This window comes from Accipiter gentilis, chromosome 12 (assembly GCF_929443795.1).
Source record: "Accipiter gentilis chromosome 12, bAccGen1.1, whole genome shotgun sequence".
In the NCBI taxonomy this organism is placed as follows: Eukaryota; Metazoa; Chordata; class Aves; order Accipitriformes; family Accipitridae; genus Astur; species Astur gentilis.
In genome coordinates this window covers 34,804,487-34,819,383 of record NC_064891.1, presented here as the reverse complement: position 1 = coordinate 34,819,383, position 14,897 = coordinate 34,804,487, and the positions used below count along the sequence as shown (strand labels likewise).

Genomic DNA, 14,897 nt, shown 5'->3' with positions numbered 1-14,897 from the left:
ATTGTCTCTGGCAGAAGTAATCTAGATATTGAAGTGCATATGAAGTAGTGTCTGATATGTAAGAACTACTGCAGAAGTTCATTTTTATGTAAATGTGACCTTGTTAGTACTGCTAAAGCCAGTGAGAAATATGTTAATTTACTGGCTGTGTATGCTGTGTTTCAGTGATACACATTTTCAGGGCTTTGTTAGCAGTTATTAAAGAATGTAGATCATCTCATTCACAAAAGTAGCAAAATAACATGCTTGGTCATCTGCTTTTTCAAGGATTTTTTTGGAAGCCCAGGTGTGATGGTCAACACATGGGGCTTCTCTGTTTTTCACAGCTGTGTCTTGTTGCTCTGAAAAGGGGGTGAGGGAAGTGAGGTAGTGCCTACACCTGGGAAAGTGGTACTGGGCAAGGACAGGCTGGTGGCGATGAGCTCTGGGGCAGGTAGTAGCACTTGCAGAAGGACCAAGATGGAAGAGTGGACTGGAGAGCAGCTGGCTATGCTTCAGACAGCATGGAAGGAATTGCCTACAAGCTCACTAGCTTGATTCCAAGTGGCTCCTGGAAAGAAGAGCTTGCCTGCAAGGACACAGGGAGAAAGTAATGCTTTTACTTCTTTTCTGTCATGTTTTAAATCTTTATTCAGATAAAGTGTGGGCTTTCTCGAATTCCTGACTGGCTCAGTGTTCCCTTGTAGTGTGCCTAACTTTAAATACAGTCTTAATTCTGTTGGCTTTGGTGAAGCTTCAGCATGAACTTTAGGCATGTAGCGTTGTTGGGATTTCTTGGGAAGGTTTCATGGGCCTGGAGAGACCTCGGTAGGTGTTGTGGTTTAACCCCAGCTGGCAACTAAGCCCCGCAACAGCCACTTGCTCACTCTGTTCCGGTGGCATGGGGGAAGAGAATCAGAAGGGTAAAAGTAAGAAAACTCATGCATTGAGATAAAGACAGTTTAATAGGTAAAGCAAAAGCAGCGAACGCAGGCAAAGCAAAACAAGGAATTCATTCCCCACTTCCCATCGGCAGGCAGGTGTTCAGCCATCTCCAGGAAAGCAGGGCTCCATCACACGGAACGGTTACTTGGGAAGACAAACCCCATCGCTCCGAACGTGTCCCCCCTTCCTTCTCCTTCCTCCAGCTTTATCCACTGAGCACAATGTCATATGGTCTGGAATATCAGCTTTGGTCAGTTGGGGTCAGCTGTCCCAGCTGTGTCCCCTCCCAACTTCTTGTGCCCCCCCAGCCTCCTCGCTGGTGGGGTGGGGTGAGAAGCAGAAAAGTCCTTGGCTCTGTGTGAGCCCTGCTCAGCAGTAAGGAAAACATCCCTGTGTTATCAACACTGTTTCCAGCACAAATCCAAAGCATAGCCCCATACTAGCTACTATGAAGAACTTTATCCCAGCCCAAACCAGCATGGTAGGGTACGTCAAAATACGTAAATGCAGCATACTTTGAGTCTGTAAGTGCTCTGGAGCAGGACTGGGCAATAAAGTAAAAGTTTATAAACTGAATTCCTTCTTGGGGGTGGTGACCTTTATGGTGGTATGGAGCTGGATAGTGCAGAGTGGTCCTATTGCTAGTTCTGTTTCACTGTTATTTCTGCTGTTATCTTCACATAAGTACTGAAACAGGCCCTCCTGTATGTGAGATAAAAGACATTAATATAGAATTATTTTTTTTAATAACTAAACTAGATTTTCCTACTGTGTCCTTGTTGTAGTGTAGCAGAACAAAGCTACTCATTATGGTTTAGTTAACAAGGTAGCTTGTTAAATCATTGCTTAAGCCTTCAGATTTTAAATCTCTGGAATAAGAGAGAAAAATTGAGGTGGAAAACTTGAAACAAATTGCACTGATAAGTCTGTATAAGAAGTGTATTGTGCCTGACTTGGAAATTATAGAAATGGATAGGCTGGTCATCAGAAGGCAGACCTGTTAAAAGCATGAGAAATTTAGCTCTAATTTAATCTGTTCCCTTTGGGAGATCAGACAGTCTAATTTCTGCCTGTAAAAACTGAGCTAGCTTGACATGGTTAAGCCATGCACCTGTTTATGGCCTTGACAATTTTGCTGCAAGTTCCTGAAGGTGCTTGCTTTTTCTATTTCAAGAACTTGCTCCATCTCAGATTGTGAAACCTTGTTTTCTGACTGTGAAACATTGTTTTATCTCATGTAAATTTTGTCGTCCGAGTACAAAGTAAGAGCTATAGGCCCTTAATGTACTCTTCCCCCAGACTTCTGATTGAAGAAAGGGTAGAAAGAAGGGTTCCTGCCACAATCCATATTAAAAAAACAGCGGAGCTTTGTAGGCAAGATTACCCTGACTGCTTGCTGAAAAGAGATTGTGGGGTGTTTATTTGGCTTTGATACACAAAACAGCCTGAAATGAATTCTGTCTGAAATTGCTTATTGGGCATTTCAGGACTGATGATAAAAGGCAGGTTGTGTTGGGGTGGTTTTTGTTTGTTTGTTCATTTTCTTTTGAACAGAGAGGGCTAGATAGGTAGCAAAATGTGTAAGGGGGGTCCCTGCCATTTTAAATAGAAATTAAAAATATTACTTCAGGTTTAGTTTGTCTAGAAGCCCACCTATATGTTCATTCTCTATATAGTGGAATTTCTGCTATATAGTCACTTCAGTGAATACCGGTGGTTTTGACCCTCTTCATGGCACAGTATCTGCATATACGCTCATCTGAGCTAGTTCCTGTGTTGTTATTTATTTTTGTTCTACTCTAGACTGAACTCTATTAAGGTTGTATCAATGATGATACAATATCTAAGAGGACCTTCTTGGAATAAGAGAGAATAGTATGGTTTCCTAACTGAATTTTAATATTATTCCTCTTAATAATTTTTAAACAGAATGTGGTTATTCATGTTAAGGGTGAGGGGTGATAGATATTTGGGAGGTTTTGCATGTCCATTCTCAAGTCACACTGTAAGTCTGGTACTCAAGTTACCTCTTCATTCTAGAACAAGCCTTAAAGATTTTTTTTCTAGGCAGAGTCTTTTTTCTTTTTTCTTTTTCCTTTTTTTTTTTTAATGCTTATTGCTTTGGTTATTGTGGACTAAGTTATGTATTCATAATTATTGAATAACAAATACAGAGAATGTAATGTGATGGTACAGAAGGGGTGAATTATGGAAAGAAATAGGTCACAAGTTACTAAATATAGTGGGGTTTATGTATTGTAATCAATATTGGAAGGGCCAGTATTAATTATGGGAAAAATAAACAATCATATCTTATTATTTGTAGCTGCCTACCTGCATAAACTTGTCTTCTAATTCTGGGTAGGACTCAGATGAAATTTGTATCCTGCCTGTGTACTCAACATTTTCTGATCATATCACACTTATTTTCTTACTCACTGTTAACAGCCTCAGGAATTAAACTTCATGTTTCATCAGTAGACCCCTCTGTCCTTTTCTCCTCAGCTTGTCAGTCACAGAGTTTCTTTTTAAGTTTATATGCTAAGTGGATCTGTAGATATTCCCTGTTAATGAGCCCAGAATTGTCTTGACCAGAAACAGTTTGGCTATGGGAAGACAAACTTTAACACAGGGCTGCTGACAGAGTAAACCAACTCCTCCTGAGCACTTCTCTGCTGCAACTGAGCTCCTTCTGGTGCAGCACAGACTGGACTAGTGCTGTAGTACTTGGTGTAAAACACCCTTACTGTTCAAATCTTTGTAGTCATGCTTCTCTTGTCACACCAAGCAAAGAAACAATTATGGTTACCTTGAGAGTTGTTAGGAATAGGTCTTGGCCTTCTGTCCAGAAAGAGGCAATCAAAAAAAGATCTCACAGCAGTCAGTGAGGATTTCCCTTGTCTAAAGACTATGTATTTAGTAGGAAGCTAATCTAACTGGTTGCTATGAGTTTCTTAATCTGTCAGCAATGTTATGCCTTTGCTGATGGAACTGAAGCTGTCTCCTACCTAGCAAAATACGTGAACCTAATGTAAAGGTTTTGGGTAACAGAGAGCTGCTGTAGTCTTTAAACTCATCCTGAATAACTGCTGTAGTAAGACCTTGGATTTATTGGCACCTTGCATCTGTCAGAACAGCTCCTGGTTATTACACTGCATTGTAGCCAAATTGAGAGTTGATAACACAAATCTTCCTGCCCTTACCCTTCATCCAGAAGTTTTTAGTCATGGTTGAGCTTCCTAAGTTATAATACCTGGTTTTCTTCAATTGGATCATGTTATCGTGATCCTTCTATATTAAAATATGTCTTCTGTAGCTTTCAAAAACTGTGCTGCTCTTACTAAGAGTGTGTTTGTAGTAATACAGTTTTGAGTGATTTGATTCACCACCAATCTGAGGATAAAGTTAAAAATACATATGCAACAAATGCCCTAATGTTTTTTTTCTAATTTCTTTTCTTTTAAACAGGCTTTTAAATTTTCTTCTGTAGAGAAGCTGGACAATGTTCTTACTTTGTTATTGAAAAGCAAAATATCTGCTTATGAATTCAGCCCATTCCAAAGTGAAGAGCACCATCAACAAGCTAGTGAGTCACTTCTTGTATGCATTTATTTTTATTACTGATGCTATGGTTATTACTTATAAATGTTAATAAGACAATCTTTAAGTATTTAAAGCCACTAGTGAGATGGAGGAATCCACAATAAAGACAACATAACCAGGAAAAATGGGAAAAAAATTCTGTAAATCATTACCTCATGACTCGGTACTATGTATTTATACTTGTCTGGATGTTTGATCAGCTTTGGATTAACTGCAAATTGACAGCTTTACAGCTGAGCAAATTTATACTTACGGAGAAAACAGGCAATAAGAGACATGAGGAGATGCCTGTACATTATATATTTTTTACTAATTGCTCTTTCGCAATACAATTTAAACTTCACTTTCTCAAATTTTGGTGCTATAAAAAGAAAATCAGAAAGATCTCTTTATCTGAAGAGAACGGATGGCTTTTGAACGTAGAACAGCACTAAACTTCTCCATTCGCTTTAGTACCTATGCACTTAATAGTTTCCAGTACTTCTGGCTGAAAGATAATTATATTATTTTTAATTTAAAAAAAAAAAAAGCATCGTAGTGAGTTAAAATAGGATGTGTCTATAAAGTAGACACACTATATGCACAGTTCAGTAGTATATCAACAGAAGCTGCTGTTTAGTAGCAAATGGAGTGTCCAGGTTGAATTCATTAACCACTTATTAAGGATTCAAACTGGTTTGTAGTAAACCAAAAGTGTGATTATTTACCTTGTGTTTTGAAAGCATCATTATGTTGTTACTTCAGATGTGTACTAGACTTCAGCTTTTCTAAGAAACTTTTGGGGAAAAACAAAAGCCAAGAAAATGTGTTTCGCTTCTGAAATATATAAAATTGAGTTGTTGCCTGACTCCTTTTTTGTGTACCTGGACTGTGGTTTTGAGAGAAAATAAGCTCACTACAATCAAGTACAATGTAATACTTACTTCTCATGACCAAATATAACAAGTTTTGAAGGTAGCTCTACTGTGATCACTATCATGCTTCCTTTCCTTTTCAGTAAGGTTTCTTTGATGATGGAATTCACCCCTCTGTACTATATACACATGATTCCACTTGTATTCTAAAAATGAGCTTAAACGTTAGTCTAGGTTAGTGGAAGCAAACAAGTTGGGTGTTAAGTGAGGCACCTGTCCTTGACACTTTCCTGTGCAAGACTGCAGGATAGAGGTGTATAGGACATATTAAAGAGTCATTCCTGATGTGAAATGTTAGTTCTGATGAACAAAAGATTTTCTACTTCTCTAGTAACCAGTTAGATCTGGGCACATTTTTGAATTTTGAGAATAACGCTTACCAACCTGCAGGCCCTTCCCAAAAGGCATGTGTGGTTCAAGAGCAAGTTGACTGCTTGTGAGCTTGAGCCAAGTAGTGACCTTCTTAAAATGAACTGGTTTGATGTACAGCATAACAAGAAAGTACAAAGTTAGATGCCTAGATTTTTCATGAAAGAAAGATGTGGTTGCAGAGCTGGAAGTACTCAGCATGTGGGAGGCCTGTGCTCTGATCCCCCTTCTGCCTGAAAGGTATGTAAACCCATGTCTTTGACTCGCTATAAGAGCATCTGAAGCAAGCATTAGACATATCAGGTCTAACAGAGGACTAGCATCTCCTTGTTCAGCCATTTTTATAGCATTTTATTCCAAGCACCATTTCTTCTTCCGAAGACAAAATGTCAAAGAATTAAAACTAATTAAATACTTTTGGGAAGGAAATGAAGCTATCGGAAGAAAAGCTCTTTAGAACTGAGATGAGTTATTCTTGTATCTCTAAACAGGCAGATGAATCAGCCCTAATTTCATGATTCCTGTATGTGCTGCCTTTCCCTAGTGGTCAAAATAGGCGAACTTATGCCAGAAATCTAGTTGTGTGTTTCCAGAGTGAACACAGACACTTTGCACGGGGACATACTTGGTCGAAATAGAGGCATGTCAATAAGTCAGAATACAGATATACTTTTAACTTCTTGGTGACTACCTGTATGTGATTCTGTAGGATTCCTGCCCACTTCCAAACTTTGCTTCAAAGCTATTGAACTCAATAAAGCCTCTGATTAGTCTTGGTATCAAATGCTTAGTTCATAAAGCTTTGAATATGTGATTTTCCTCCAAAAGCAGGAGTGAGGTTTTTGTGCATCTGGCATCAAGTGGGCTGTCCTTAATCTTCTGGCTTTCCAGTCTGGGTGTAATAGCTCTAGCTTAATAATAATACCTTTACCCGAAGGTAGGTGCACTCCTTGGAAGCTAGGTGCTTTGAAAGTAAAGATGCACTCCTTTCAACCTAAACACTAAAAAAAGTTTAAATCTTTTTAAACCTTATCCTCTGGAGACTGTTTCATGACTCCAGTCATTGGCATGACTACAGGAGGTCAATCTTGCAGCATGAGGCATAGCTAGAAGAAACCTTTCTCTGTATGGTTTTACCTTGGTGCTGTTTTTAAACTTCATAGCTAGCACATCAGGGTACAGCTGATAAATTGCTGTACATGAGAGTTCCCAATAAGAACTCAAAATGAACAAATAATGAAGAATTCATGATTAACTTTATTGGATAACTAATGAATTGTATGGTTTGACTTTTCACAAAGTGTACGGCTGTGTGATTAAAAACTTAGAAATGTAAAACTAAGTATAAAGTCTAATAGGAAAAATGCACATGATGTAATCAAATAAAAATGCAATGTGATGCTTGCCTATATTAACAATGGTTTAGATCAAGACATCACCAGATGCATGGTGCTTATGTAATTTTTCAAGAGCCATTCCCTTCTGTGGAATGGCCATTTAACAATTTTTTAGTATGATGAATGCAGTACTTGCAAGAGGTCGGTGTCTAGGCTGGCAAAGTCAAGATAGACAGCAAAGGTGCAAAAGATCAACTCTGATACCATCGTACTTTCAATGCATCTATTACAAATGTCTGAATAACCCTCTCAGCTAGCACTTCTTTGTTTGGTTCACTCTTCAATGTGTAGTTTCAGATTGCCTAATTTAAGGCAACCTTACAACCGTCTATTTTGTACGCAGAATCTCCACCGGAAATGCAGTTTCATCATTCTGGGTGATAAGAATGAAAGTATGTACATGATATTACTGTAGCTCTCACTGTGTGTTTCCTATCATGTACATACGTGATCATATTTATAGCATTTTTCTTGCAAACCCTGATGCTGTTTACTTGTCTTTCAGTTTCCATTTATTCAAATTAAGTTTGAGAATTTGAGCACTTGATGACAGGCCTTATGTGTAGTTCCTTGTTTAATATGATCTTTTCTGAATGACTGATCTGTTATACACAGTCTATTATATCAGTATAACCAGGTCTCATAAATGATAGGTGATTACCTGTCTCTATACTAACATATGTATATGCAAGTATGCCTATAAGATGTGCTTAGGGTAAAATCATCCATTGTTATTTCTCTGGGGTAGACTCAACTAGAATATTTTCAGTATTCCTGTTTCTTTTGAATACTAATAAAAAAAGCAAGATGTCCTGATGAACTTACTATGTTATCATAATATCTAACAGAACAACTTTACCTGCTTAGGATAGGTATATCACTGGATATAATGATTTCTGATAATGGATGTTTTTCAAAAGTTGCCATGGATCACAAATATATGATCTGGAAATTTGAATCTCTTGCCATCTAAGCAAGGAGAATTGTTTGAACAGCACATCAGACTTTGAGAAGTTCCTTGCAGTATCAAAACCTTAGGCTATAGCCTTGCAAGCACTTCAACATGTATGTAATATTCTTTCTCTATGGGATCTTGCTTGTTGATCTACATGCAGGAAGAAGATTACATCTCTGCCTAAGTGGAGGCAATGATAACACTGTATCTTTACTTGTTATTTGACCTCCTTCTAAATTTGTCAGAATTATTCAAAAGAAGTTGTTTTATAAAAGGCAGCAACTGGAAATAGGAAAAATAGAAATAAATAGAGAATTTTTTACAAACTATAGTTACCAATGATAGCCATTGGAATGTATTTTGCCATGCATAAGATGAGTTTCAGTTGCTTGCTTTTGATGAAGTATCCTATTGTATTAGTTACTGTAGTAACCAAAAAGTAAATCGGGAGTCTCTACCAGCAAAATAGTGTTGGAATTGCTGTATGTGTAAAAGCTTGTCAGAAATAAAGTGCACACTTCAGACCTGAAATGTGCCTTTTTTTAACTGCTCTTTTTGTTATTTATGATGCATTTCATGTAGTTCTAAAGAAGATAAAAGTATCTGAACGATGTCAAAATATTTTTAGGGTTATACATGGATATTACCTACTAGCAGTACAGAAGAATTAAGATAAAGACTTTTATTCAGCTTATCAAGGGGAAGAATGTTTTAGTAATGAGTGATATTTAAAAGATTATCCTGCAGTCTCTGAATAGGAATACTGGAAGCCCAATCAGATGAGAAAGCTGAACGCAGACTGAATAGAAGCCACTGGAAAAACATTGTGTTTAACAACAGCATTAACTGAAAGAGCCAAGGCATGTCTGGGATTTTAAGTGGGGGTGTCCTCCATCCCTTGTGGAAACATGTAACTAAAGCTGGGGGTACTGTCCTGAATATTGTACATTCTGTACCAAACTGGTTTCAGGGTACCTTGTATGTATATTATTCCTTTATATACTGGTAATAGAATCCAGTCAAAAAATACTAACAAATCCAGACTCTTACCTAAAAACTTCTCTTGAGCTTGGGAAGCTCTGATTTTGCTATTGAATCCTCAGGTTTGGGAATCCTTGGTGCATTGATTCCTGTCCAAGAGATGGCGATTTACTTGAGGAAAACCTGTTTCTTTTTCCACTATTAATGAATTTTCCTTTTTTTACAAGTTATCTGTTACTATTTCTCTGATTAAACTCAAACACCAAAGCTTATGAAAAGTCCTGAATTTACTCTTTTTGTAGAAAGTACTGCTTTTTGTCCACTAACAGTGCTAGCAACATAACAAGTCCTATCCTGATTTCTGTAATTCTTTCCTTCGAGCTGAAACATCTATCCCAAAAGAAGAAACAGAGTCTGGGTTGTCCACTGCTAGCGAAACAATTGGAGAAAAGATAGACTGGGAGGAGAAGAAACAGATGGGGGTTTAAGTATTTCTTTGGTTTAATTGATATTGACACTGTAGAAGTCATTTTAAGTGTCTATTTAAATTGCTAAAAAAAAAAGTATCATCATGTTATCAATAGTTTGGGAAACAAAAGAAAGATGTCTTACAAGATCTAGAGAAATATCACTGTAGGCTGTTCTGTTTGCTTACTGCAGTTTTGTGAAGATTCCTGCAGGCTAAGACAGTGCTACAATACAGTAATACTAGATTTTATGCTCTGTTTTATAGCTGAGGTGTTCCAGAATGCTCTGCAGAGAAGAGCAGAGAAGGGATTATGACAGGACAAAGCATACAAAACAGCAATTCCCTCTTAACCTTGTGTATGTCAACTAAAGTTTAATTAAAAGCAAGCATTGGCCTCAAAGCTAGTTGAAAGTTGAAGAAGCCATCTTAATGCACTTAAAAATGTCACTTGGGCACTTTCTCTTTAATATTTCCTTTCTGCTTATGATCACCAGCCAACTAGTTCTTAGTGTAGGTGTCAAACAGGGGCAGCTTTTTTCTGATAAAATTCTTCATTAAAGGACTGCTACTGAGTAAAAGCTGTTCACTTCTAGTTACTCTAATAAATACTACTTTTGTTCAGTTCTGTATGTTTAGCTGAAATGTATCAGTTGTGCCAGTTTCACAGCTGATAAAAGTTCCAGCAATTTTCCCCAATTCAGTGTGACAAACTTCCAAGTTCAAGAATGGTATTTTCTGCCTGAAGCAATTGTGCTTTCAAATAATTACAGTCTCTTCCTACTGTATATAATACAAAACTTCAGTTAAAGCAGTTAAACACAGTATGGTGGAAATTTCTTGATAGTAGAAGATCTAATTTGTCTTAAGAGCTTACTGAATTTTGTGAATTGGCAATTAATTGAACAGTTTCATCTAAAAAAAAAAAACCAAACACAAATAGATCTTGCAGTGGGTTATTCTTACTTGGTTATTTTGACAATGGCACCCTTAGTTGTCATTGACTTTTGCTGTAGAACCTGGAGGAAAGAGATAACTTTTATTCACCTTTATCAGGTGATGTGGGAGGGATTTAAACAGCTAGTGGTGCCACTTTTCAGAATGAGGGCAAAAAGAAAGACCAGTAGGCTTCAACTGTCTCTTTTGAGGTCATTAACCTTCCTATATTTTTTAATTAATTAAATATGTATTTAGGGGAGGAATTTCTGAGAGGTCGAGTCAAACAACATCATCTTCCCCTCGCTGCATGGGTGGCAAAACCATTAGCTTATACAGAGTAGAGAATGACTACTGGTACCATAGCTGCATACAGAAATGGGCATTGAAATGTTACTGAGGTTGCTGAAGGAACAGCAGCCATCTGAGCTCTTGGTATAGCATTTGCCAAGAGAGTGATTGTACCAACGTGCCCTCAAGTAGTGCAGTAGTTCAGAGTTTTCTATCAGCAAGATTTGGAAATGTTTGGCCCTTGAAGATTGCATCCTACTTTGCGTAAGTGCAGGGGGTTGCCAGTTGTGTTGCCTGAAACGACTTTGCAAATCAGAGTGTTAAAAGCTGTCTTAAATTGGTGGAGATCAGTATGGTCATCTGATGGTCCTCACAATAACTTTTGGCTTGCATCACAACTTGATGGTACCAGGCTTCTGTTTCATGGACAGAAGAAATTAAATCTGTCCCTTTGTACCACTCAGTAAAGTCTTTGCATGCATCTGCTCTAATGGGCAACCGATCCTGCATGACATTGAAACAAGATGTGGAGGTCCTCCCTTTCTGAGAGTAAGGCTGGTGGTGCTGTAGTGACTGAAGATGACGTGAGGTTAGTGCATACAGATTGAGGGCTTGCTTATTTTCTGTTATCAACATACCACCATATATCAATACCTGGAAAAGATGTAGTTATGAGTCATTTAGTGCATGGAGGGGCAAGGTGATGAGGCAGGGGGCTCCTAATCCCAGCTGGTGAGCTACATAACTAAAGGAAAAACAGTGCACATCTGTCCTTCTTGAATCTGAAGCCACTCTTATGGTCCAAAAGTGTTGTGATAATAAAATGAAATAGAATTTCAAAGCCCAGGACCAATAGACAAAACCACATACCTGCTTTCCCCACAAGTTTCTGGTGTTTGTGTGACTCCCTCCCTCCGTGCCCTGTGGTATATATGAACCGTCTGTGAGAGTAGCTGGTACAGTTTGATGTCTGAAACTGTTCATGGCTGACTGGAATGCATAAACAGCAGTCATAGCTGTAAGCTTTATCCTCCTACATTGTTTGTTGCTGAATCTCTAACTGCAGCAGCAACTGGATCACGCTCATGCCTAGCATTAATTCCTCGAGGGGAAAGGAAAGGAAGTCTGAACAGAGCTTTCTCTGCTTCTAATCCCAATCTTATTAGTACCCAGCCTAGGCTGGAGATGGAACGTTATCGTGGCCAAAAGAAAGCAGCTGAAGTCCAAAGTAAGGTACTGGGAAGAGTATGATGTGGTTCAGCAGTGTTTGGATTCCTTAAAGGAAGAGTCTCCCCAGGTGGTCTCTTGAGTTAGAAGCCTGTATTTCTTGTCAACACAGAAGAGTTTTTGGTTGTTCGTTTGGGAGAAGGGACACCTGGCTGAAGAGAGCACGATGGTGAGTTTTGTTAGCTGAGATTGCCAGCTTAGGGTGGTAGGAATTGTGTGACAGGAGCCAGCTATTTTCAGACAGCTCTTCTCTCTTAATGCATCTGTAGAAGCCACGTGTGTGCTCATCTGATGTACATTTTTTCTAGAAAGCGTCTGTGTAACCACCCTACTGTATGAGGCCTGTGTAGTTCAGATTTCTTTGCACAAGCGAATAGGTCTTTGGGTTCTGATTATTTTGAGCAGAGTAGAAGCACCAAGAAGTTCAGTAATGTCTGAATGGAAGGAATTGAAACTTTTCAATGTGGCTGTATATTGTGTTTTATGATCATGTCCACTACTATGTATTGTGTTGCATGGCCTGGCAAAAATCCAGTCTTTTGTCAATACTGTATTTTGCTAAATCTTTGCTGGGAAGAAGAGTGCATTCACACAGTTACATTACTAAAAAGGAACTGTGTTTAATTTCATGGCTAAATAAATCCGGTCATAGCGCAAACTACGTGTTTAGCAATACAAAATATTTCAGGCAGCCAATTTGACTCTCTTTTACTTGTAATAACAGTATACCAATAATGGTATAAATGTGATGATTTTTTTTTTCCCCCGAGAGCATTCAATTCCTGTTAAAATTGCCATTATGCCATCATTTTTTGTACTACTAAAAGACTTTAACTTCAAGGGTCGGTTATTTATAGATAATAAAGCCATATTTATTATAGAAATGATTTTTACCATAGTACTTAAATTTATCTGTAACAATAGATGTTGCAGAGAGAACTCTCAAATGAAATTAGGAGATAGGTTACAATAATTTTGTAATCCCAATGCAATTTATGTTACTTGTCCTCTCTGGACTTTGGGGTCTTTTAATAGCGCCAGTTTTAAGCATGGGGTGGAAGTTCATACTGTGAATGTCATTTGAATTACTCCGTGAACAGAACTTTCTCATTTATGCTTGTTTTTGAAGTGGATGCCATGAAAAGATAAAAAAGATGAAATTATTTATAATGACTGTCAGTAGATTTATGACTCCAGCAAGATTTGTATCCTGGAATTAACACTTCAATAATTAAGTTCAGTCTTTAGATTTAACACAGTCCCAAGAAAATAATATGATCCTTGTACCTTTTTTGTTCAGAGAAATAACAGTAGTGCTAGCATTGATGCTTGTTTAAAATTAATATTTCTGGAAATTGCCTTCATTCTAAGATCTCATTGGATCTTGTACAAAAAGAAAATCCCCCTGCTATTAAATAAAAATAGTCCTGCTTGTATCTGCATATATGTATGGAATTTTGTTGCATTGTTGCACAAAGTTGCTGACTGATAGGTTGGTATGTAGCAATAGCACTATCCTCGAGGGCTTCTTCACATAACTAGAAGCAACATTTTGAGGTTGTATGATTTTATAACAAAGCTCATGTAGCCCAAATAGTCGTGAACGTGTACAGGTCAGATTTATCTGAATACTTGTTCTCAAAATAAGAAACAAATGAGACTATTTTTATGTCCTGTTCTTAGTGAAAGTGCTTTAATATTGTTTATGTGGTATTAAAAACATTTGTTTCACTTATGTCTTTTTTGAGTATTATGTAAAAGATCTCACTACCAGTGCTGCTGCTAAATTTTTCATACCTGAAGACAGCCCTTTTTTGTGCTTACTGCAAGGAATAATATTTTTAAAAAAAATTGTTTTAGGAAATTGATTTATTGATTTTTACCATCCTCCATGGCTGGCTGAGGTGTTTCATTTGTTAATGATGTAGTCTCCTCTAACATTCAAAGTATGTAAGTGTAGCAGTCCTGCTTGAATATTAAACCTAGCTAGGGAGGAGTTGAGTGGTGACCAGAAAAAAAAGCTCAACTGCAAAGGAGCTGAAGGGATTTTGGAGCTGGCTTTGGGACACCTCTGTTTTCTGTTACTTTGAAAACTCACATATAAGCCTAGAACAAGCTTATGAGTATCCCTGACACTTTTTCTCTTTATATTGGTGAAGAAATCATAGCATCCAGTCCATTGGTAATACAGACTTGATTCCCCTTTCAGATTTGTAACCAGGTTTTTGTTTCAGGTAATTTGTTTCAGGTTTCATTAGCATGAGTGGAAATTCTTTTAGAGCACGTTATTAATACTTTGTTAGGCTCTTTTTACGGACTATATTTGACCTTCTAGAGTGCGCTAGCAGGATGCAGACTATTGATTAGGTTCTTGTAATTTGCTCTTTAAAATTACTGCCCAACACCTATTTCATTGCTGATCATCTCAAAAAAAAAAAAAAAAAGGCAAAAGATAGAAGCATTAAGAAAAGCAATTTGACGACAATTTGTGGATGTTTTTTGAAATATTAGCTTGGACTTGGACTCTTTTCTTATGTTTAAGAGAATCCTGTGTAATGTGTAAAAGTACACTTAGCTTTGATGCTGTCATCTCAGCCTTAAAATTACTTGCGCATGTTTTTACTGCTCATGTGACAGCTCCTTAAGTTGGTATATATTTGCCTCAGTCTTGGAGGGGGGGATTGTTTTTCTGCAGTTTGCAGATTTTTTTTGCAGTTAGCAAAGTACGGACAAAAATAAGAAGTCAAATGGCTAAACTCTGGGGTAACAGTTCTTCTAATTACAGAATTAAATCCAGTTTGTGGAACTTCATTTAAAAAGTTGAGCAATATAGA

The 14,897-nt window shown here is 37.6% G+C and overlaps 1 protein-coding gene across 2 annotated transcripts in view; it reads left to right on the top strand.

Annotated features, from left to right (window-relative positions):
• Positions 1-14,897, top strand: part of BANK1 (B cell scaffold protein with ankyrin repeats 1) — a 148,502-nt gene that overhangs the window by 42,983 nt on the left and 90,622 nt on the right. For both annotated transcript variants that reach the window (XM_049815311.1, XM_049815312.1), the window contains exon 7: positions 4,393-4,510. In XM_049815311.1, coding sequence (XP_049671268.1) covers positions 4,393-4,510 — 118 coding nt within the window. The remainder of the gene's footprint in view (positions 1-4,392; positions 4,511-14,897) is intronic.